General features: G+C 50.1%; 1 protein-coding gene across 1 annotated transcript; it reads right to left on the bottom strand.

The window, feature by feature from the left end:
* Positions 1-1,934: 1,934 nt before the first annotated feature.
* On the bottom strand, positions 1,935-20,143 carry cacng3b (calcium channel, voltage-dependent, gamma subunit 3b). The gene is made up of 4 exons (XM_029159755.3): positions 18,234-20,143; positions 7,401-7,484; positions 5,881-6,021; positions 1,935-5,041 (listed from the first exon to the last, which is right to left on the bottom strand). Exons 1-4 carry the CDS (start codon positions 18,448-18,450, stop codon positions 4,536-4,538), a joined length of 948 nt encoding a protein of 315 aa, XP_029015588.1. The 5' UTR covers positions 18,451-20,143; the 3' UTR covers positions 1,935-4,535.
* Between the last annotated feature and the right edge of the window lie 1,456 nt (positions 20,144-21,599).

The following is a 21,599-nucleotide window of genomic DNA, read 5'->3' as shown; positions in this document are numbered from 1 at the left end:
GCGGGGCTTAATAGGCACCCTGGCCAGAACAATCCTGCAAATCATTACTGCTATTTTCATCAGGGAGCCTGTGTTGAAAACCTGCAATTTACCTGCCTAGGATCTCTCTCTATATCGCCTGGCTCAACAACAGGCGCTTGGAATTTAATTAGCAGCGGGTCGACCTTTGGCGTTATCTGAGATAACACATGCTGCCGCGCAGACGTGCCCACGTACGAAGCGCCAACATCAGGGAGGTTTCCATTCTTCCAGAAGTTTTACAACAAGAGGAACAGCAAGGAACACCGGGTTGTGCTGATTCCAGACCAGCTGTCATTAGGGACTTGATAGATCATTTTCTATCCCGCTGAGCCCCCTCTGCCAATGCTACATCAGACAACATGGTGAGAAGACAAGTCGAATCCTAACAGCAGGCGCGGACGAAAAAAAAGGAAACAACAGTCCAGCCACACCTTCAAAATAAAAGTCAAAAAGTCTCAACCAAAACCCAAACAGTCCTTGCAGTTTGTATGGCTGCGTCTGCTGAGGAATGATCAGGGCAGTTAGCTCTAAAACTGATCCCAGTGCAACCATTAAAGGCTGTGGGAATGCAGAGGTCACACAGGAAGCCCCATGGCTGATATGGGAGCTGTCTGAAGGCAGGGCAGGCAGGCACTGGGTGCGTGGGTCTCAGTAACTGCACGCACGCACACAAACAAACACACACACGTGAATATCAGCACACACGTGAATATCAGCACACACAAACATGCAGGCACTAAACTCCACCCGTGAGCCGTCCTCACACCGTGACCTTGTATGTGATAGTGTGTGTTGGTAGCAAGTGCAAAGTGTAGCATGTGTTCGTCTCAGAGCTCTCGGACAGTTCTCCGGTCGTCTGTCTGATCGGCGCGGCGTCCGTCCGTCCGTCCGTCTGATGATGGATGGACGCCAACAGTTTGTCGCTTTGCTCCAGAGACACTCGAGGTTTTCCTGACCATCACAGACACGCTCCTACCTCACCACGGGAAGCTAATCCTGTGGGCTGCTTTAAGCTCATGCCCTTCTGAGGACCAGTATCGCACACAATACTTTCCTGAATAATGCTGTTTCGACACTTGGTTACCAGGAAGTTGCTGTTACTCAACATCCAAATATCAAATCAGCATTTGTTTAATTTTAAACAAATTAATTTCTTCCCAAGAGCAACAATTGCTGCTTAGCAACAGTTAGCGCCAAGCTAATTAGCATGTTTCCGTGACCTTTGGCCAACACCTTCTTTGGAGCATCGGATTGTCTCATTACGTTACCGTTGGCCTGGTCTCCAGTTGTACAAGGTCCTCAGCAAGTTTAGTAGCCGCACTGTGAATGTGCCGTGTGCCTCGTCTTTCCAGTGTTGAGAGTCTCACTGACAAACTGTTACTCTGGCACCAGCGAGGTGAGAATAACGTCCATCAGAGATCGTCCGAGCTCTTCCTCTCCGCTGTCTGAGGCTTAAAATGTGATCAAGACAACACAATCTCACAAACCACATCAAAATAGAAAATGAAACTAGAATAGAATAATATAATATTACAAAGACTACAACCCTCCTCCCCAACTCTGCTCCTGTCAGTCAAACCCCCCCCCCCCCCCATTAATACATTGATAACTATAATACGTGACAGAGTTTGTCACAGTGGCACCTTAAGAATAATTTTTTTACTAATAATACAATTATTTTTGTTGATAGAGTGCTGTTGTATCAAAGCTGTATGGCGGTACAAAGAGATAGACAGAGGTGTGGTCTGAAAAAGCACCCTGTGCTCTGTTGGAGTAAACGTCATTAAACACAGCACAGGCTCACGGGCCTGAACACCGCTCTGGTTTCCCTTCGGGGTTCAGAGATCAGGGTGCAGTTTGAGACTCGATTAGAGATAAAGCGAATGTGAGCACTGGAAGCGGATGGATATGGCATGCATGCTTTGAAAGATCAATGCTGACATGGCTCATGGATGGCAGTTCTTAACTTTGGCCCCTGGCAGACCCTCAGGATCCCAGGGGCCCCTGTTGGGCTGCGCTACATTGCTACGACAGGCGAGTCTTCTGGAAATCTCTTATCCAAAAGTACAAACCTAGGCTCTAAAGCTAACCTGGAGGTCATGGTATACAGGAAACATCTGGATTACTATTTGGCACCGAGTAATATCAACAAGATTATGTTTGATTCTGAAGCTAACTCAAATAATTCCTAATTAAAATCGTCGCCTACTTCTGCTTAAGGCAACATTCTTTATCTCTAATTATTCTGAAAGACACAGTCTAATCTAAGTTAGCCCAAAAGCAGCTAAAAGCTAATTGTAGCCAACATGGCCTAATAAGAATAAAAATGAAGCGAGTGCCTTTTATCTGGCTCTGCTGCTCTTTTACATGTAGCGTGTTATAGCGATAGTTAGCGATGCAGCTGGTTTTTAAAGCGGTTGCTCCCACAAACCTGCCCACTCAAAAGCACGTCTCTGCAGCACTGAGCATAAAAAGCCCTTGTGTGATCCTGTCCTTAAAAATTAAAAGCCCTTGCCTGGTGAAGTTTTTTTTCCCTTTTCCTTTCACAGCCCATGACAACTGCTGATGTTGTAGTTAGCTTGCAAAATTAATATTTACATGCGAAGTACAGCAAGAGAAAGACTGTGGTGCTGCACGTTTGTCCCTTTAAGCTCCCTTTATGGCATAAAAGACAGGAGATAACGCAGCAGCGTCATAAATTAAACAGTGGGACTGAGCTTTAAAACATCTTTTATTGTCAGGGTAATAACTGTCAAAGTCGTAGTGCGACTGTAACAGCTCCGTGTCGCTTCATGTTTAGTTTATACAAAACAGTGCAATGGTGGCTCAGGGAGGTAAAGAGGGGAAATAAAATGGATTTTCTTCCTCCACTCCTTCACATCCACTTGTTACTCATGGAATAAGTTGGAGGGAAATGCTGTGAACGTTCTATCAGCCGCTTGAATTCTCTCCCCGCCGGTTCGCTGTCGCGCCGATCGAAGGGAGCCGCGCGCACGAAGGAGCGCGTCAGCTGCCGGAGATGCGTGAGTGGCGCGTTCGGGCCTGTTTGGCGTGTGCGTGTAAGCGAGATTAAAAGGGAGGAGAGGCTGTGAGTGACAGCAGGAAGAATGGAGCACAAACGCTCTGAATAATGCAGCCGCACCGTTCCAACTGTAAATCGCACGCCCCATAAATAGTCGTCCTCAAAAGATCCACCCCAGGAAGAGACTTCAAGCTGCAGGGGACAGTTTCTCTGTGTCTGGCAATTAAAATCTGCCTTTATGTCAAATTAATCGGAGAGAGATTCGCCAAGAGGTAGTGGGCAATCTAAGGGTTTCATGTATTTTTTGCTCTGCTTTAAAGCATAATCACAGCTCAGAGGTCTCAGCTCCACAGTGCCCTGAACCACAACCCTCCGTCTCTAGTCTACGAGTGACACCAGCAGAAGACGGGACCGAAGTCCAAGCGAGAAAAGGACGAGGAGGGGGGGGGGGGGGGGGGGGTGCAGAAGGTGGAGGTAAGGCGAGTTATGGGGCTGCACAGAAAATGGGGGAGGTGAAAGGTGACACGTGAAGGCAGACAGATGGAACACAAGGATCTAATGATCTCTTTAGGTTTAAATAAAGCTAAATAAAAGAAAAGTGTGACTGGGAAGCACCAATGATCTAATGTTACCATATATAAGAGATTTGTCAGTTTAGTTTAGTCACATCTTTTCCCCAATAGCAGCTGATCTAGAGTCAGCGCATCCAGACCCACTGTCTAGCCTCAAACTGACCTGGGATCAGAGACAGGGAGCTAACTGTTACCAGGCATGAGCTCGAGTCAGCTTCAGTTCAGTCACTGATGACGTGAACGCACTTAAATAATATGAATAAATATGAAAGAGCATATGTACAGGATGTATAAAAATATGATTAAATGCTCAAACTGCTTCTTTAATTTATACATTGAGTTTCGCTGAAGTGAAAATGACTCGATCTCCATCCTGAGGTGTCAACTCCACTTTAAAAGGAATCCTCTAAGGCCGTACCCTGCACTCATCCGATTCTGGATAGAGGTCAAAAGGTCAAAGATCAGAGTCTGTCACCTCGTCCCTCTTCTCCATTAGTTCACATTATTTGTCATTTTCATGGGACCGGCTGCCCCAAACAGTAAACGATATGCTTTAAGCTTTTTCCTAAGGTTTTTTGTTACCACCATTAAAAAAAGGAAAAATGTTCAATTAATGGACATGAATCCATGTCATGAACCTAAATTGCAAGTGCCTTCATGTATAGGAGTTACAGATATAACTACAGTGGTGTGTGGTAGAGTGGAGTTGGGAGCGACCCACCCTGCTACACACACGGAACCTTCACAGGTCTCAGGATTCAAAGTTCAAAGGCTAAAAGTTCACAGTTCACAGTCAAAGTTTACCAGGTCCCGTCCCACCCGTCACCCTGTGTCCCCTGCTTTCGCTTGTGCTCCCCCTCAACTCTCCCCCATCGCTAACCCTCCGAGGGGCCGCATCTGCAGGCGGCGCCCGGCACCTCTCAGACGGGCGTGGTCCTGCGGTTGGGGTCCTTGCTGTAGTCCTTGGTGAGCGTGCTGCTCTGCAGGAAATCCATCTCGGAGTTGAGCAGGCCGCCCAGGCCCGCCTTGGTGCCGGCGCTGCCCGCCTCCCGCGGGTTCAGCGTGTACATGGGCATCTCGGAGGCGGCCGGCCCCGTGTAGCCGCCCTTCCCCAGCGGCGAGGCGTCGCGGCTGGGGGCCTCGGACGAGCGCACGCTGGAGCGGCGCCGGAAGCGGTAGCGGTAGGACGGGATGCGGCTGAAGGCGGACTTCTTGATGAGCTCGGTGCGGGACTTGGCCCGCAGCTTGCGGTGCTTCTCGATGAACATGTGCACGGCCAGGACGCCCACCATTTCCGCCATTATGAAGGAAAGGGCGCCGAAGTAGAAGGACCAGCCGTAGGAGTAGGACTTCTTGCTGTCGCTCTGACCCGGGTCACCGGAATTAGCTGAGATGTAGACAATAATTCCAATAATGTTACTGAGGCCTGGAAAAGAAGGAAGGAGAAGAGAGAACAATTATATGAGACCGGGTGATTTAGTGGGAAAAAAGCCAAGAAACAGCAGAAAGGTTAAAGGACAAAATAAAATGAATAAGTAAAGTGAGGGGTGTGTGTGAGGAAGTGGAACTTGATAGAAACGTTGGAGAGAGTCATTTCACACAGCTGGGATCATTAGTCCAGAATACAGTGCTCACGCAGTGTGGTGGAACGCACGGAACGAGGACAATTAGCCAGCTGTAATTAACTAGAATCAGCGCCACACTATTGTGGTAAATAATTACCAATTTGGCCTCATAAATTCACGACGAAACCCAATGGTCCCATGCGCGTCCCGGGTAATTACAGGCGTCTGTGTCAGGGGTTACATCACGAGTGCGTGCGTGTTTATGGGGCTGAGTGTCATCCATGACTCAGACTGCGTGTGTGTGTGTGTGTGTTTACGCTCTCACATTATCACCCTGCGCTACAGCAGCATCACAGAGCGCCGGCTGATTGATTAATCTGCCGCTGTGCTCACACCGGCTCCTCGCGCCGGCTCCACTGTGTGCGGTGGAGGCTTAACGGGCTTCTTACGCAAATATTGGAGCGTTTCTCTGTTTAAAGACGCTCTGTGGTACAGTGCACACTGACAAACACGCGTGCATGCAATTTGGCTGCTTCAGCCATTATATTTACTTCAAATTGTTCCAATAGCTTGAGATCAGACATATACCAGGAAGTTGAGTCTGGATTTTCCTCCACCTGTTGTCGCTCATGCATAGACTCATATACTGCACACGTTGTTGTGGGCTGATTGACACACGGGACCATGAACACACATTTACCTGCAGAGACGAAGAAGATGCCGGCGCTGAGGATGACGTTGTGCCGGCTCCGGTAGAACTCACTGGCAGCCACACAGAGCCCCCCCATGAACAGCAGGCCCACGCTCATGATGGGGAAGATGCTGGAGGCACGGACAGCACCTACACCCGTTCAAAATCAGGTGAGAAAATCATATTGGTTTTGGAAGCCCAGTATTAAAGGAGCAGGAAGGTTATGGAGGAATATCCTTAAATGCTCTTGAAGCTGAAAGTCATCGATTTAATCTCATCGTCACAGTCTCGCTTCAAACCCACAGAGCTAAAACACAAAATGTGTCACTCCACACACACACACACACACACACACACACACACACACACACACACACACACACACACACACACACACACACACACACACACACACACACACACACCAGGCCAACGTGCTGCTCCATGCTTGACTGGGCCTGAGTCCAGTACATGTTAAAGCGTTCGAGCCTTGTGAGACCGAGCGGGAGTAAGAGATGGAAGATGGAGGCAGAGGCAAGAGACGGACGAGGACCAACAGATGGTGAGCGGCGCTGGAACATATGCATGGCAGAAATAATGAACATGAGAGCGGGGCTGCGGTCGGAGCGGCGCGTTCGCGAGACGCCCATATGTGTGCAACACACTGCAAACAGCTTGCGGAACGGAGCGTGGCCTTCTTTAGATATGCTCAGAAACATATTCACATGTACCAGCAGATCCAGCCTGACGGACAGCGGCGCTGACCAGTGGCGTGGCGCGCTCGGCACGCAGGCCCCGCCCACGTGGCCCACACCCCAGGGCTGTATGAAATGCCGGTCACTAGGTCCCCACTCCCCATTGGCCGGCCGGCTCTGAGGCCTGTGATCTAATTGGCTGCCTCTGGGGATGTTACTCTGTGTTCAATGGAGCAGCAGTATAGAAGCGCAGGCTGAAGCCTTTGTGTGTGTGTGTGTGTGTGTGTGTGTGTGTGTGTGTGTGTGTGTGTGTGTGTGTGTGTGTGTGTGTGTGTGTGTGCGCACGCGCGCGTGTTGCTGCTGTTTTCTCACTCTGCCCATCCACACTCTGTGCTACGCGGCAGAGCCTCCTCCAGTAAACAAGCTCCTTTCCTTAGAGATGCGTCCTGCGTGCGCCACATGTATCAAGGAATAACAAGCGCGTTCTCCTTTTATTGTGTCTGTTTCATTTCCTAATTAGTCTCCTGATGTCGCTTCTGACCAAACCACAGCATTTGTTACCATGTTTCTTCAGCTGTAATCTTAGCAATTTTATGGCTAAATTAAATACTACTCTCACTACCCATGATGCAATGCGATTACATCTCTTAGAGCCTTTTAGTCCTGTAAAAATAGTCTCTTAAGTGTCACATCATAACTAGTGTAGGTCCAAGCACGTTTTGAAGGACACAGAGGCATCACAGACAGCGGATGAGGGGAACTTCTAGGAACGCTTAAACTGGACGTAAGGAGGGCCTTCGATTTAAAATGATGGAGAGTTCAGGTCAGACTTACGGAGGAGGTATTCAGCAGCATCGGCTTCATAATCGGCATCTTCTGGAAAGTGGTCTATCTTCTTACAGACTCCTCTGAACGTTCCTGTGGAGGAGAAACACAGGAAGTCAGACACATAACGCTGCACATAGGTAAGCGGTGCATCAGATCCTAAACCTGAGGAGAGAACGTTCACGTTGAGCTAGATGAGAAAACACAGAAGCAGAGACGAAGGCAGGGAAACAGAGACGGGAGACGGGGCGAGAGGGCGAGAGATGACAGATGATGGGGCAGAGCTGCAGCCTTCAGGCTGGGAGAGGGGAACACTAATGAAAAGCCTTATCACACCCAGCGCACACACAAGTGTTAAATACAGACACACACCAGCTCATTACACTGATGCATGAACACCATCAATCACGCATGCAAGTAAGCGCTTCCTGTGGACTGTTTCTATCAGTGTATGTCACTTGATGTGTTTGAATGTGTGTGTGTGTATTGACTAGGCTGCAGTCTCAGAGTGTCAGGCTGAGTGACTCATCCTCCTTTGTGCAGGTCCTCCACACACACACACACACACACACACACACACACACACACACACACACACGTCCCTAAGTGCACGTGGAAGCGTGCCTCCGAGCGCGAGCCCACTGTACGTGTGCACGCCGAGCGGCGCCATTCAGGCCCATTCACACATGGTCAACACCACGGGGGGCGGGGAGAGAGGGGATGAAGGGGAAGAGGAGAGAAAGGGAGATGAAGGAGGAAGGAGGATGAAAAGAGGAAGTTCTGCTTGAAAGCGGCTTGGTGGTAAAACGGCACGGGAGAATTAGAGAGGAACGGGAGTACAGAGGCTGGCGCTCAACAAATGAACGACTCCAGCTAATTGCTTATTTGCATATGAAGAGGTTGCTTCCAGTACCCACACTCAGAAAATCGCTCAAATTGATTCATCCAACTCATGTGAGCACGGATAGCGGCTAACCTCTGACTGGGGGAGGCGAAAAGACGTTTGCATGGATTTAATAAAGCAACCGAGTGTCAAATGGAGGCGCATGCGTTTGTGAGGCGCCTTCAGGTCCGATCTCTGCCCCCGGCTTCCGTTCGCACCAAACCTGGCAGCAAAGCCCACGTTCTGTGAAAGACCAACAACGTGAATCTTTAAGCAGGCGTCGCATCACACAGAGACGTTTGCTTTGTTTCTGTCAGCTGAGGATTCATTCGTTTCTTTCAGCCGGAAGCAGAGCGGCGTATGTGCGGCTTAATTAAAATAAACTGCAGCGCCCGTGGTCACTGCAGCGACGGAGCGGGTCACACCGTTCCCCACTGATGTGTTTGGAACAGTTTTAATGGCGTATTAAGCTGTAGCTGTAACGTTTTACACCACCCGCTGCTTCAACGCATGCATTTATACGGAGCCATTCAGATCTGAGGAGCATCACGGCCCGAATCAACCAAATATCAGCAAAGCGATGAGCGTGATGTGAAACTGGACTCAGCATCCTTTTTTCCTTACGTCCCACTAGAATGTAAGAATACACAGAGGTTTATAAGCCTTATTATAAAAATGAGATCCAGGATATTTAACCTTAATGCATGAAAACAGAAACAACTGTGATGAACGCTTCCAGCCTGAACCACGCGGCTCACGACGACCCACGTCTCGGCACCGGCAGCTGTGGAGGAAGCGTTCCTTCCAGTGCTAAGCGTTCCCTGCAGGTCTGGTGTCTATTGACCTTTTTAAAGACTTTCATCCTCTATAGAAACAAATCCACCCAGAGTGAAAGTACTGAACACCTGCCTGAGGCAAAGCCCACACGCTGGTTCCGGTCTCTTCACTGAACCGCTTCTAAACAGCTCCTTTACCTAAAACATAAATGATCTGAATCAAGACACGACTGAGCCTGCTGAAGATTCATACAGTCATCTATTATAAGTCAGTGTTTGTGACCCAAAACACACTCAAGGTACTGGACAACTACACTTAACCTCACACACCTGTTTCCTTTACATTTAAACATTTGCTCTACAAATATCTGACAAACTTCCTTCCTTCCACTGTTTCAGGCTAATTAAAGCGCACACACGCAAACACACAACAGCGTGAATGTAAACATGAACTACTTTTGACCACGCACAGGGAGCATCTTTCAGGACACATTTGCCTCACAAAGGTCAACGTGGCCCGAGGGCGGCAGCAACCGCGGTCGCAGCAGAGCATTATGGGACGCCGCGAACGGGGAAGTGAATGCGGCGTGTCCACGATCGTCTGCTTGTGTGTGTCTGGATGCTTTAGTCCATGTGTCATGTGCTCCACGCATTTTCTCCCCTGGGCGTTCTGTGCTGCTGCTATCATATATATATATATATATACACACACACACACACTCTATTCTCACCCTCCGCGGGTGGTCTCATCCACTTTCCAAGCTCGGGTCCTCTACCAGAGGCCAGGGAGCTTGAGGGTTCTGCGCAGTATCCTTGCTGTTCCTAGGACTGCACTTTTCTGGACTGAGATTTCGGATGTTTTTCCAGGGATCTGTCGTAGCCACTCCTCCAGTTTGGGGGTCACAGCCCCTAGTGCTCCGATCACCACAGGCACCACTGTGGCCTTCACCTTCCAAGCCTTCTCCAGTTCTTCTCTGAGCCCTTGGTATTTCTCTAGTTTCTCATGTTCCTTTTTCCTGATGTTGCCATCGCTTGGTATTGCCACATCCACCACTACGGCTTTCCTCTGCTCTTTATCCACCACCACAATGTCTGGTTGGTTCGCCATTACCATTCTGTCAGTCTGGATCTGGAAGTCCCACAGGATCTTGGCTCGCTCGTTCTCTACCACCTTGGGAGGTGTTTCCCACTTTGACCTTGGGGTTTCCAGTCCATACTCCGCGCAGATGTTCCTGTATACTATGCCAGCCACTTGGTTATGGCGTTCCATGTATGCTTTGCCTGCCAGCATCTTACACCCTGCAGTTATGTGCTGGACCGTCTCTGGGGCCTCTTTGCACAGTCTACACCTTGGGTCTTGTCTGGTGCGGTAGATCTGGGCCTCTATGGCTCTGGTGCTCAGGGCCTGCTCCTGTGCAGCCAGGATGAGTGCCTCTGTGCTGTCCTTCAGCCCAGCCCTTTCAAGCCATTGGTAGGATTTGTTGAGATCAGCCACTTCAGTTATGTTCCGGTGGTACATCCCGTGCAAGGGCTTGTCCTCCCATGATGGTCCCTCTTCCAGCATCTCATCCTCTGTTCTCCACTGCCTGAGACATTCACTCAGCACGTCATCTGTCGGGGCCTTATCCTTGATGTACTTATGGATCTTGGATGTTTCATCCCGGATAGTGGCTCTCACGCTCACTAGTCCTCGGCCTCCTTCCTTCCGGCTAGCGTACAGTCTCAGGGTGCTGGATTTGGGGTGGAACCCTCCATGCATGGTGAGGAGCTTTCGTGTCTTAACATCTGTGGTCTGTATCTCTTCCTTTGGCCACCTTATTATTCCAGCAGGGTATCTGATCACTGGCAGAGCGTAGCTGTTTATTGCCCGGGATTTGTTCTTGCCATTGAGCTGGCTTCTTAGGACTTGCCTTACTCGTTGGAGGTATTTGGCTGTTGCCACATTCCTTGTTGCCTGTTCAAGGTTGCCGTTTGCCTGTGGTATTCCAAGGTACTTGTAATTGTCCTCAATGTCTGCTATTGTTCCTTCTGGGAGTGAGACCCCTTCTGTGTGGATTACCTTGCCTCTCTTTGTCACCATCCTCCCACATTTCTTGAGTCCGAATGACATCCCGATGTCCGAGCTGTAGATCCTGGTGGTGTGGATCAGCGAGTCGATGTCTCGCTCACTCTTGGCGTACAGCTTGATGTCATCCATGTAGAGGAGGTGACTTATGGTGGCCCCGTTCCGGAGTCGGTATCCATAGCCAGTCTTGTTTATTATTTGGCTGAGGGGGTTCAGACCTATGCAGAACAGCAGTGGGGACAGTGCATCTCCTTGGTATATGCCACATTTGATGGATACTTGGGCAAGTGGCTTCCCATTGGCTTCAAGGGTGGTTTTCCACAACCTCATCGAGTTTGCAATGAAGGCCCTTAGAGTTCTGTTGATGTTGTACAGCTCCAAGCATTCAGTGATCCATGTGTGTGGCATTGAGTCATAGGCTTTCTTGTAGTCGATCCAGGCTGTGCACAGGTTGGTGTGTCGCATTCTGCAGTCTTGGGCGACTGTTCTGTCTACCAGGAGTTGGTGTTTGGCTCCTCTGGTGTCCTTACCAATGCCCTTCTGTGCTTCGCTCATGTATTGACTCATGTGCCCACTTATCTTAGCTGCGATGATGCCTGACATGAGCTTCCATGTTGTGGAGAGACAGGTTATTGGCCGGTAGTTGGATGGGACTGTACCCTTTGAGGGATCCTTCATTATCAGGATCGTTCGCCCTTCGGTCAGCCATTCAGGGTGAGTCCCATCCCTTAGCAGCTGGTTCATTTGTGCTGCCAGGCGCTCATGGGTTGCAGTGAGCTTCTTTAGCCAGTAGGCGTGGATCATGTCAGGGCCAGGTGCTGTCCAGTTTTTCATACCTGAGACTCTATGTTGGATGTCTGCCACTGTGATAGTCACTGGATTCTGTTCAGGGAGGTTGCTGTGGTCTTCCCTCAGATCCACCAGCCACTGTGCATCACTGTTGTGTGATGCCTCCCTTTCCCATATGCCTTTCCAGTACTGTTCAGTTTCCAGCCTTGGTGGGTCTGCTCTGTTGTTATTACCCTGCCATTGAGAGTACACTTTCGCAGGTTGTGTTGCGAACAGCCGGTTTATTCGTCTGGCTTCGTTATCTCTGGTGTATCTCTTTAGGCGGCTGGCCAAGGCTTGTAGCCTTTGCTTGGCAGTTTCGAGTGCTTCACGTATGGTCATCTGGCTGTACCTCTTAGGCATTGGTCTTTTCATTGCACCTCTCTGGGCCTCTGTCATTTGGCTCACTTCCCTCCGAGCTGCCTTGATTTTTGCCTCCAACCTTCGTTTCCATGGTGGGTATTGTTTCTCATGGCTCCCATGGTTGCTCTTATAGCCAAGCACCTCTAGGATCACTGATGCTGAAGCGTATATCAGCTCATTGGTTTCTGTGATTGTTGTGGTAGGGATCGCTCTCAATGCTGCATTCACATCTTCCATGAGACTTTCTGATGGTACTTCACTTAGCCGTTGTAGTGGGGTTCGGGGTTGCCTGTTCAATCTCGCCATGATCTTATCTTTCAGGTCAGTTGCTGCCTCGCTCAGCGTATCTGTGCTTATTGGGGCTTCGTACCCAATTTCCGGTTGGGGAGATGGTGAAACCTCCCCTCTGACCTGGCGTCCTGGCTCCCCCTTGCCGTAGCATTTGTGTTGTACCTCGTCGATCTCAAGTTGTGATAGCAGTTGCCGTTTGTGGATGTTGGAACACTGAGCTACTAGTTGCTTCGCCGTCAGTCTTGAATGTGGGTTTCTCCGTTCCCATTCACCGCACATTCTTTGCATGTAACCCCTCTGACTAGGGTTACTTGAGTAGTAGCATTCCAACAGTTCTCTGTTCTCGCATCTCAGCCATTTCTTTCTTGTTCCAGTAGCCCACTTCTCGCCAAGGTGCTCTGGTTCCCCAACACCTGACGCAGACCTTGTTAGACCGGGCGACATCTGAGCCGGTATCTCATGTGGTTCATTGTCTCTCATGATATGAGGTAGGCGGTAGCTTGAAGGGTCTTGCCCAAGGACCCACACTGGATGCCTATGCGCCCTAACGGGGATTCGAACCGGGGACCACCCGTATACAAGTCTTGCGCCCTAACGGGGGATTCGAACCGGGGACCACCCGTATACAAGTCTTGCGACTTTACCGATTGAGCTATCCAGCTCATATATATATATATATATATATATATATAGACCTGCATAGGTCTGAACCCCCTCAGCCAAATAATAAACAAGACTGGCTATGGATACCGACTCCGGAACGGGGCCACCATAAGTCACCTCCTCTACATGGATGACATCAAGCTGTACGCCAAGAGTGAGCGAGACATCGACTCGCTGATCCACACCACCAGGATCTACAGCTCGGACATCGGGATGTCATTCGGACTCGAGAAATGTGGGAGGATGGTGACAAAGAGAGGCAAGGTAATCCACACAGAAGGGGTCTCACTCCCAGAAGGAACAATAGCAGACATTGAGGACAATTACAAGTACCTTGGAATACCACAGGCAAACGGCAACCTTGAACAGGCAACAAGGAATGCGGCAACAGCCAAATACCTCCAACGAGTAAGGCAAGTCCTAAGAAGCCAGCTCAATGGCAAGAACAAATCCCGGGCAATAAACAGCTACGCTCTGCCAGTGATCAGATACCCTGCGGGAATAATAAGGTGGCCAAAGGAAGAGATACAGACCACAGATGTTAAGACACGAAAGCTCCTCACCATGCATGGAGGGTTCCACCCCAAATCCAGCACCCTGAGACTGTACGCTAGCCGCAAGGAAGGAGGCCGAGGACTAGTGAGCGTGAGAGCCACTATCCAGGATGAAACATCCAAGATCCATAAGTACATCAAGGATAAGGCCCCGACAGATGACGTGCTGAGTGAATGTCTCAGGCAGTGGAGAACAGAGGATGAGATGCTGGAAGAGGGACCATCATGGGAGGACAAGCCCTTGCACGGGATGTACCACCGGAACATAACTGAAGTGGCTGATCTCAACAAATCCTACCAATGGCTTGAAAGGGCTGGGCTGAAGGACAGCACAGAGGCACTCATCCTGGCTGCACAGGAGCAGGCCCTGAGCACCAGAGCCATAGAGGCCCAGATCTACCACACCAGACAAGACCCAAGGTGTAGACTGTGCAAAGAGGCCCCAGAGACGGTCCAGCACATAACTGCAGGGTGTAAGATGCTGGCAGGCAAAGCATACATGGAACGCCATAACCAAGTGGCTGGCATAGTATACAGGAACATCTGCGCGGAGTATGGACTGGAAACCCCAAGGTCAAAGTGGGAAACACCTCCCAAGGTGGTAGAGAACGAGCGAGCCAAGATCCTGTGGGACTTCCAGATCCAGACTGACAGAATGGTAATGGCGAACCAACCAGACATTGTGGTGGTGGATAAAGAGCAGAGAAAAGCCGTAGTGGTGGATGTGGCAATACCAAGCGATGGCAACATCAGGAAAAAGGAACATGAGAAACTAGAGAAATACCAAGGGCTCAGAGAAGAACTGGAGAAGGCTTGGAAGGTGAAGGCCACAGTGGTGCCTGTGGTGATCGGAGCACTAGGGGCTGTGACCCCCAAACTGGAGGAGAGGCTACGACAGATCCCTGGAAAAACATCCGAAATCTCAGTCCAGAAAAGTGCAGTCCTAGGAACAGCAAAGATACTGCGCAGAACCCTCAAGCTCCCTGGCCTCTGGTAGAGGACCCGAGCTTGGAAAGTGGATGAGACCACCCGCGGAGGGTGAGAATAGAGTGTGTATATATATATGCACTGGATATACTTTGGGGATTCCCTGCTCTTCTGAACCCTGATTGTCAGACGACATACAGGCCAAAACGTCTTTAACGAGAAAAAGCCACTTTTTTTATTTAACCTCAGTCCACCTCCTACTTTCTGTCCCCTCACCTGTTTTAAAACTACTCAATTCAGGGCAAGTATCACTAAAATGTGGAAAAACTTTGCATTAGTCATAGACGAGTAGTTCTGTGGTTTGCATGTTAAACATATTCTAATAAAAAAAAAACACAGTGCCTCAAAACAAGGTTAAAAAGGAGACAAACACAAACAACTCTGTGCCCAGATGTCCCCATGAATGTGACAAGCTGGTCATGAGATGCCAGCTGTTTGTCCTTGATCCACACACACACACACACACACACACACACACACACACACACACACACACACACACACACACACACACACACACACACACACACACACACACACACACACACACACACACTTTCACTTATAGTATACTATACTGTATGACACAACAGGTCACACGAACTCAGCCAAAGGCTAAAAGCTGAGAGGTATGAAGGGTCAAAGGATAACAAAGCAAGTGGGGTACGTCTACTGGGAACCAGGACTCTCACAAAAGCGCAGGGAGGAGGCGGCAAACGTGTGAGGGGAAAGGAAGGAAGCAAGAAAAGCGGAGCAAATTGGCCGCTTGTTTCCTCAGAGCGCCTCTGACATCTCATTGTGGGGGAGTGCGCCTCTTCCACTCGCTCTCCTGCGCTGCCGCTACCTCGCTCGCTCGCTCGCTCTGATTACCTCTTTCCAGGCCAAGGAGAGAGAAGATGGGATGGAGGAATAGAGGGAGCGGGAGGAAGAGGAAGAGGCTAGTTTCCACGGTGATGGCTGATGAAAGAGAACGAGACAGGTTCTGCTCGGTTGCTCACCTCTCCTCCACTTCTCTCCTCTTTCCCTTTTCCCTCTGTTATTCCTCAAACCCGCCAATGCCCATTTCCCCTTTCATTCTCTTGCATATATCTCTGTTCCACTGACTAATTTATTTTAACCCTTTTTTCCCTCAAATACTCTTTAATTCTTGGACGAATTGTGCAATGGTTTCCTCTTTTCCTGCATTTTAAGCTAAGCTAAGCTAAGCTAACCGGCTATAGCTACGGCCACATTAGACACTAAAATGGAAATTATATGTGACTCACAGAATGAAAACATATCATCTAGTATAAAACCCACGTCCCCCTCATCCTTCCTTCTCCAGGGACCATTTGCTGGACACGCTCTCGCGATCCTTATCCTCTTGTCCTACCTGCCTGTTTCTTTGTTTAATTCCCAGGGGATCTTTCAGACAACCCCTGGTCCTTATATCTATTAGCCATCCTCTCCCTCGCCCCCGTCCCGTCCCCTCTGTCTTTACTTTGGCCCCTCTCTGTCAGCCCATCGGTTTTATCTCAGACCCAGTCAAACAGCCCATATTTAATTAATGCATAGTGCTCTGCGCTGTGACCTCCTTCTTCGCGCTGTCCTTCATTCCCCGCGCTCACCTGGCTCCGTCCTCATCATCTCCTCCCCGGCCACTCGTCCTGTCCCTTATATCTGCTTAAAGCCATCCTCCTTCTCTCCATTACGATGCGATCATTTAGATCTCAGATGGGGTCAAACGCTCCCCCGGGATTCACCTGAAAGCGAGGCCACGCTCAGCTCATCCATCACTGCTTCGCTCCACCTTGCTCCCATGTTTCATTCATACACGCTCTTGTCTCTTCTCATTCATGCTTTAAACCCCCCCTCATGCTTTTTGTCTCTACTTATTTCCTGACTCATGCTCATTTATCACATTGGGAAACTGACACACTTCTGTAACATGAACCTCGTGGAAGAAATCCCAACCTGATTACACAAACTACAGGCCCAGGGGTCAACAACAGTCCGGGGAATTTTTAAATGTGGTCCAAATATATTCAGCTCAATCTTAAAATTTTTTTTATCAGATTTTAATCAAATGTGAGTGCAAAAAACTGCAATCGCTGTGAAACGCCGCTACGGACAGGTTGCATGACCAGCTTATACATTCTTTCTATGCATATGTAATGTTTCTCCACCACCTCTCATTCACTGACTCTCTGCCACACGCTCACTGTTCAGCCACATCCATTTCCTGTCAGTTTGAGGCCTTTATGAATTATAAAGCTGTGACCACCAGGGACCCAGGAATAAGTGAAGTGGGCATAAGATGGGCAGAATGAGAAAAGAGATACCGTAAGAGAACTTTAGCCGCATGCACGTACAGGTACGTGCACACTCAGCGAGCCCCACATTTGCATGTGTGTGTGTGTTTGTGTATGTGTGTGTGCGTGTGTGTATGTAAATGGGAGTGTGCCTTCAATAACGCATCAATACACTCCAGCATGGCTCCACCACCCGCTGTGAACCACACCTTCAAACAGCTGATGGAGGAGAGTCCCCTTGCAAACCACTTGACTTCAGCTTGTAACGGTCATGTTGCAGTGAGCATGAACAGCTGCTACCGATCAGGAACCTAGATGAGAGGAGCCAGTCATCGATAAAGGCTGAAATGCAATGAGTTCCTTTGGATTTGTTCGCAGAGGCTCCAGTATTTCACCTGGTAGCAAAGCCAAAGCCACAGTAAAGCAGCACTGAAGCTACAGGTAGATGACAACGTTGGTCTCTGGCTGTTAGAGACCTTCATGATGCTGGAGACTCTGTCCAAAAGACATCGTCCCAAAGATTCTCAATATTAAATCCTGGGATAAATATGGGATAAATGTGATTGGAATTTGATTTTGGAGTGTTTTTAAGCTGTGGTGGATGCACGATGGATCCCAGCACCACCCTGTGAGCCCCTTACTCTAAAAACAAGACAATTTCACAGGAACAAATTCCCACGGATGCTGTGTGAGTCCCAGTGACAGCCTGAGCTGCAGGTGCTGGTTGGGTGCTGCTGCCTGGCTAAAAGCAGCGGCAGCCGCCCGTGTTTGTGCCTGTCGGTGCTTTGTTTGTACCTTAAGCTGTGCAGCGTGACGGCAAACCAAACAAGAGTCGAGGAGCTCCTTGGCTCAGCAGCGGGGGAGAGGGGGGGGGGGGGGGGTAGAGGAAGGGTACTTTAAGACGTGAGTTACGGCGATGGGATGCGGTCACAGACGCACGCGCTGAGCACAACGGGCTCCTCTGCCGTTTGACGCTAAAATCCACCATAAGTCATGTATGTGTGCGCGCGCACCGGCAAGAACCCTGGTAAGAGTGGCACATGCAGGGAGAGACGGTTAAACAAACGCGCGCGCGCGCGCACACACACGCCCAGGCAGCTCCGAAGGCAGAGGCACACGCGCACTCAGACTGATCACGTACCTTCCAGACAGCAGGTTCGCCAGAGGCCGGAGTGCGTCATCACCTCCTCGTTCTTGCGGCTCGTGTCGTTGTCGCCGCTGCTCTTCACGCGGCAGACCCCGCGCGAGTACAGCCAGTAGTCGGTGCCGACGGCGATGGTCATGAGGCTGAAGGCGGCGAACGCGCCCACCGTTGTCACGAGCATCTGGACGCCGCGGTCACACATCAGCATCTTCATATAGGCGACCCCTATGTGCCTTGATCTGTCTCCCCCGCCTCTTTAAGGGGCACGCTTTAATTTGCCTTCTGTCCCGCGAGACTTGGTGTCAGGGATGAGTTCAACAAACAGGCACTCGAAAAATGCAAAAAAAAAAAAACGGGCCAAAAGGTGGATATTTTTTGGAAAGTGTGCAGCGAAGGCGAAGTTGGCCGCCTCGTCCGTTGACCAGCGGCTCGCGAAGGGCGGGAAGGTGGGAGGGCGGCACGTCACCTTCTCGCGCGTGAAAAACCGGTTTCTACCACCACCACCACCACCCTCGTACACGCGCGCGGCGCGTGCGCGCGGTCGGTTGAACCGCCACCGGCGGTGCCCGCTGCCCAGCGCTGCCCTCGGTCAGTCGGAGCGCGGTCCGCCGCTCCGTCCCCTTGATCCCGTCCGCTCGTCCCGGTGACGCGCGGCGCGAGCTGCCGGTAACCGGAGTGTTCCTTCCGTCTCTCCCTCCTCGATTCCTTCTCACCTTTCCGTCTATACCCTCAACTTCTGCAGCTCGTTTGTTTCCCAGCAGAGCCCCCTTTGACCCGTTTAACAGCCGGCGTCTGCCGAGGAAGACTCCATCTTTAAAACATCAGCAAAAAAGCCGGCTCAGTTTGCGTTACTGCCCGGTGGACACGCGCAGCCTACTTGAAGCGCGAGCGTTTTTAGCGGCGGCTCCACCAGCGAGCCGTCACGCGCAGAGCCCCTGACTCACCGCTGGATGCGTCGCCCGGCGGAGATTCTCCTCCTTCGATCTCTCCCCAGAATCAGAATAAGAGGCGGCGCTGTGTCGGTTTCCCGCTAAATTACAGAATGGACGCACGCATGAATGAAGCCCCGCGGCCGCTACGACGAGGGGCGAAAGGCTGGCCGCCGCTCCAGCTGCTGACTTACTGACATGTTTCTTGTTGATCCCCGGTACAGAGCGCTGTAACAAAGGTTACAGCCGCATCGCAGGGACGCGCAGTTAAACGGGTTCCAAAATAAAACGGGATTCCTCAAATGTGTCACGCAGAACCACGGTCTCTGCGCGCTCTCGTTGCCGGGAATAAAACCAGCCGATCAGACGCTCGCTGGAGGACAGTTACACCCGAGAAACGTGCCCGTTGGTACAAATGGGAAAAAAATGACATCCGTCGCCTCTTCCTCCTCCTCCTCCTCCTCTCGGTCCAACCAACACAAACTAAAACTAACCGCGCGTCTCCCCAAACTCCGCCCGAGGCCGCGCCGCTCCCCTAGGATTGGGTTGGTGGATATCAGCGCCCTCCAGGAGCTAATCACGAGCGCCGCTCTCGCATCCCCCGCCCACCGCCTCCCTAGAGCCGTCGGTATAAGCACCGGGAGCCGCAGTTCAGGCAGAGGAGCGTGTTTAGAGTTCCGCTAAATGGACGGCCTCCTCTTCTCGCAGTACAACAGGCTACGCGTTTTTAGTGTCGGAGTAGAAAACGCAACAGCAGCTGTTCAGACTCTGTCAACGCATCATTCCGACTCGCGTTGAACAGCGTTCAAAGTCTTGAAATTGTAGGTTTGGGCCGCGCCCGTGGAGCTGTCCGTGGTGCTGAATGTGAGGCTGAGGCGCTGTGCTCGGTACTGAATCCAGGCTTAGCTCCGGTTGCCTCTTTGCTTTCTTCTTCTCTTCCTGCGCCAAGCAGATGAGTTGGTTAGAAAGAGAGAGAGAGAGAGAGAGAGAGAGAGAGAGAGAGAGAGAGAGAGAGAGAGATCGGCAAGCGATGCATGAAGAATCGCGCCCGGGAGAGAAGCAGATACGCCACTTAAAGAGCCACGGACCGCTTTTAATGATTCCACTCCAGCAAAGCTTCCTCGCAAGGCGGGTTGAGCTTCTCAGTTCACTTAACGCACCGTCGTGCGTGCGTGCGTGCGCGTGTGTGTTTAGCCGTGCTGTCGGTGTTCACACTGCTCCTCGTGCACACTTGAACATGTGTACGTTGGTGAGTTGAGTGTGCGCCGCAGGCGGCGAAGTGGCTCTGACTGTTTTAAAGCGCATGTGAACAGCAGCGAACTGAAGACACGTCCTCCTCAATGGAGACGGGTACATTTTTACAGGTTAACTTTTCATTCATTTGTTGTGTAATTTGATGAATGAAGGGTTTCCAGTAGCCAGAGAGGGAGAATGATCACAGATCAAGAAAGTGACAGGCCCCGTCATCCTTCTCACTCGTTATGCCAGCGTGAGTTTGTCTTTTTGAGTCTCACACACACACACACACACACACACACACACACACACACACACACACACACACACACACACACACACACACACACACACACACACACACACACACACACACACACACACACACAGGCCTCACTGGCACAGAAAGGGTGTCCAGACCCTTGCTGCCTGCGTTATCTCACAAGGAGACTGATTAACATAGAAATGACTTCAGGAAAAGAAGTACAGAGCTTCACCTCTGGCGAGAGACAGGAGGGAGGTAGGATGGAGAAAAGGAGGCAGGAGGAGTGACAGCGCAGGAGGTGAGAAGGGAGGAAAAAGGGGGGATGAAAGAGGAGAGAAAGACTATGGTGGCAGAAGGAGAGATTAGGAAAGAATGGACGATGTGAAATGAGAGAGGGGCAGAATGGAGACGAGTGAGATGGAGAAGGGGTGGGGGGGGGGGGGGGGGGGGTTCAGGAGCGATGGGGACAAAAATATGTTCATACTATTCATTTTTATTGCCAAACACATTGGATTAGAGAAGTCTGAGATAGAAACATAGAATAAAAACTGTTGACGTTGACAATGTTATATTATTTAATCATTATGATTATGAGCTTTACTCCACAAGAGAAGCAGCAACACAAGTGAGATGCACAGTGGCGCCTTAGCTAAATGCTAACGTCACCATTTAAACATGCTAACATACACTAATTGGCGGTAAACACAGACTGTGGTGGCTGATGGGAATTCTGGTCCAGTTGTTCTTAGTTATTTGTAGTTATTTGCAGCCAACCACTTGGCTGCAAATAAACCTCAGCGGTTTTGTAATCAGTTTATTATTATTATTATTATTATTATTATTATTATTATTATTATTATTATTATTATTATTATTATTATTATTATTATTATTATTATTTATTATTGGACTCTCCACGTTGGCCAAGGGTTT

Source organism: Betta splendens, chromosome 8 (assembly GCF_900634795.4).
Source record: "Betta splendens chromosome 8, fBetSpl5.4, whole genome shotgun sequence".
Classification (NCBI taxonomy): domain Eukaryota; kingdom Metazoa; phylum Chordata; class Actinopteri; order Anabantiformes; family Osphronemidae; genus Betta; species Betta splendens.
This window is presented reverse-complemented; position numbering and strand designations above follow the sequence as displayed.

Excerpts from the sequence above, each read along its gene's own strand:
- cacng3b (XM_029159755.3), bottom strand. The coding sequence starts at position 18,450 with ATGAAGATGCTGATGTGTGACCGCGGCGTCCAGATGCTCGTGACAACG. Across the intron at positions 7,485-18,233 it reads GCGAACCTGCTGTCTGGAAG|GAACGTTCAGAGGAGTCTGT; the intron begins GTACGTGATCAG and ends TCTCCTCCACAG. Across the intron at positions 6,022-7,400 it reads TGCTGCTGAATACCTCCTCC|GTGCTGTCCGTGCCTCCAGC; the intron begins GTAAGTCTGACC and ends GAACGGGTGTAG.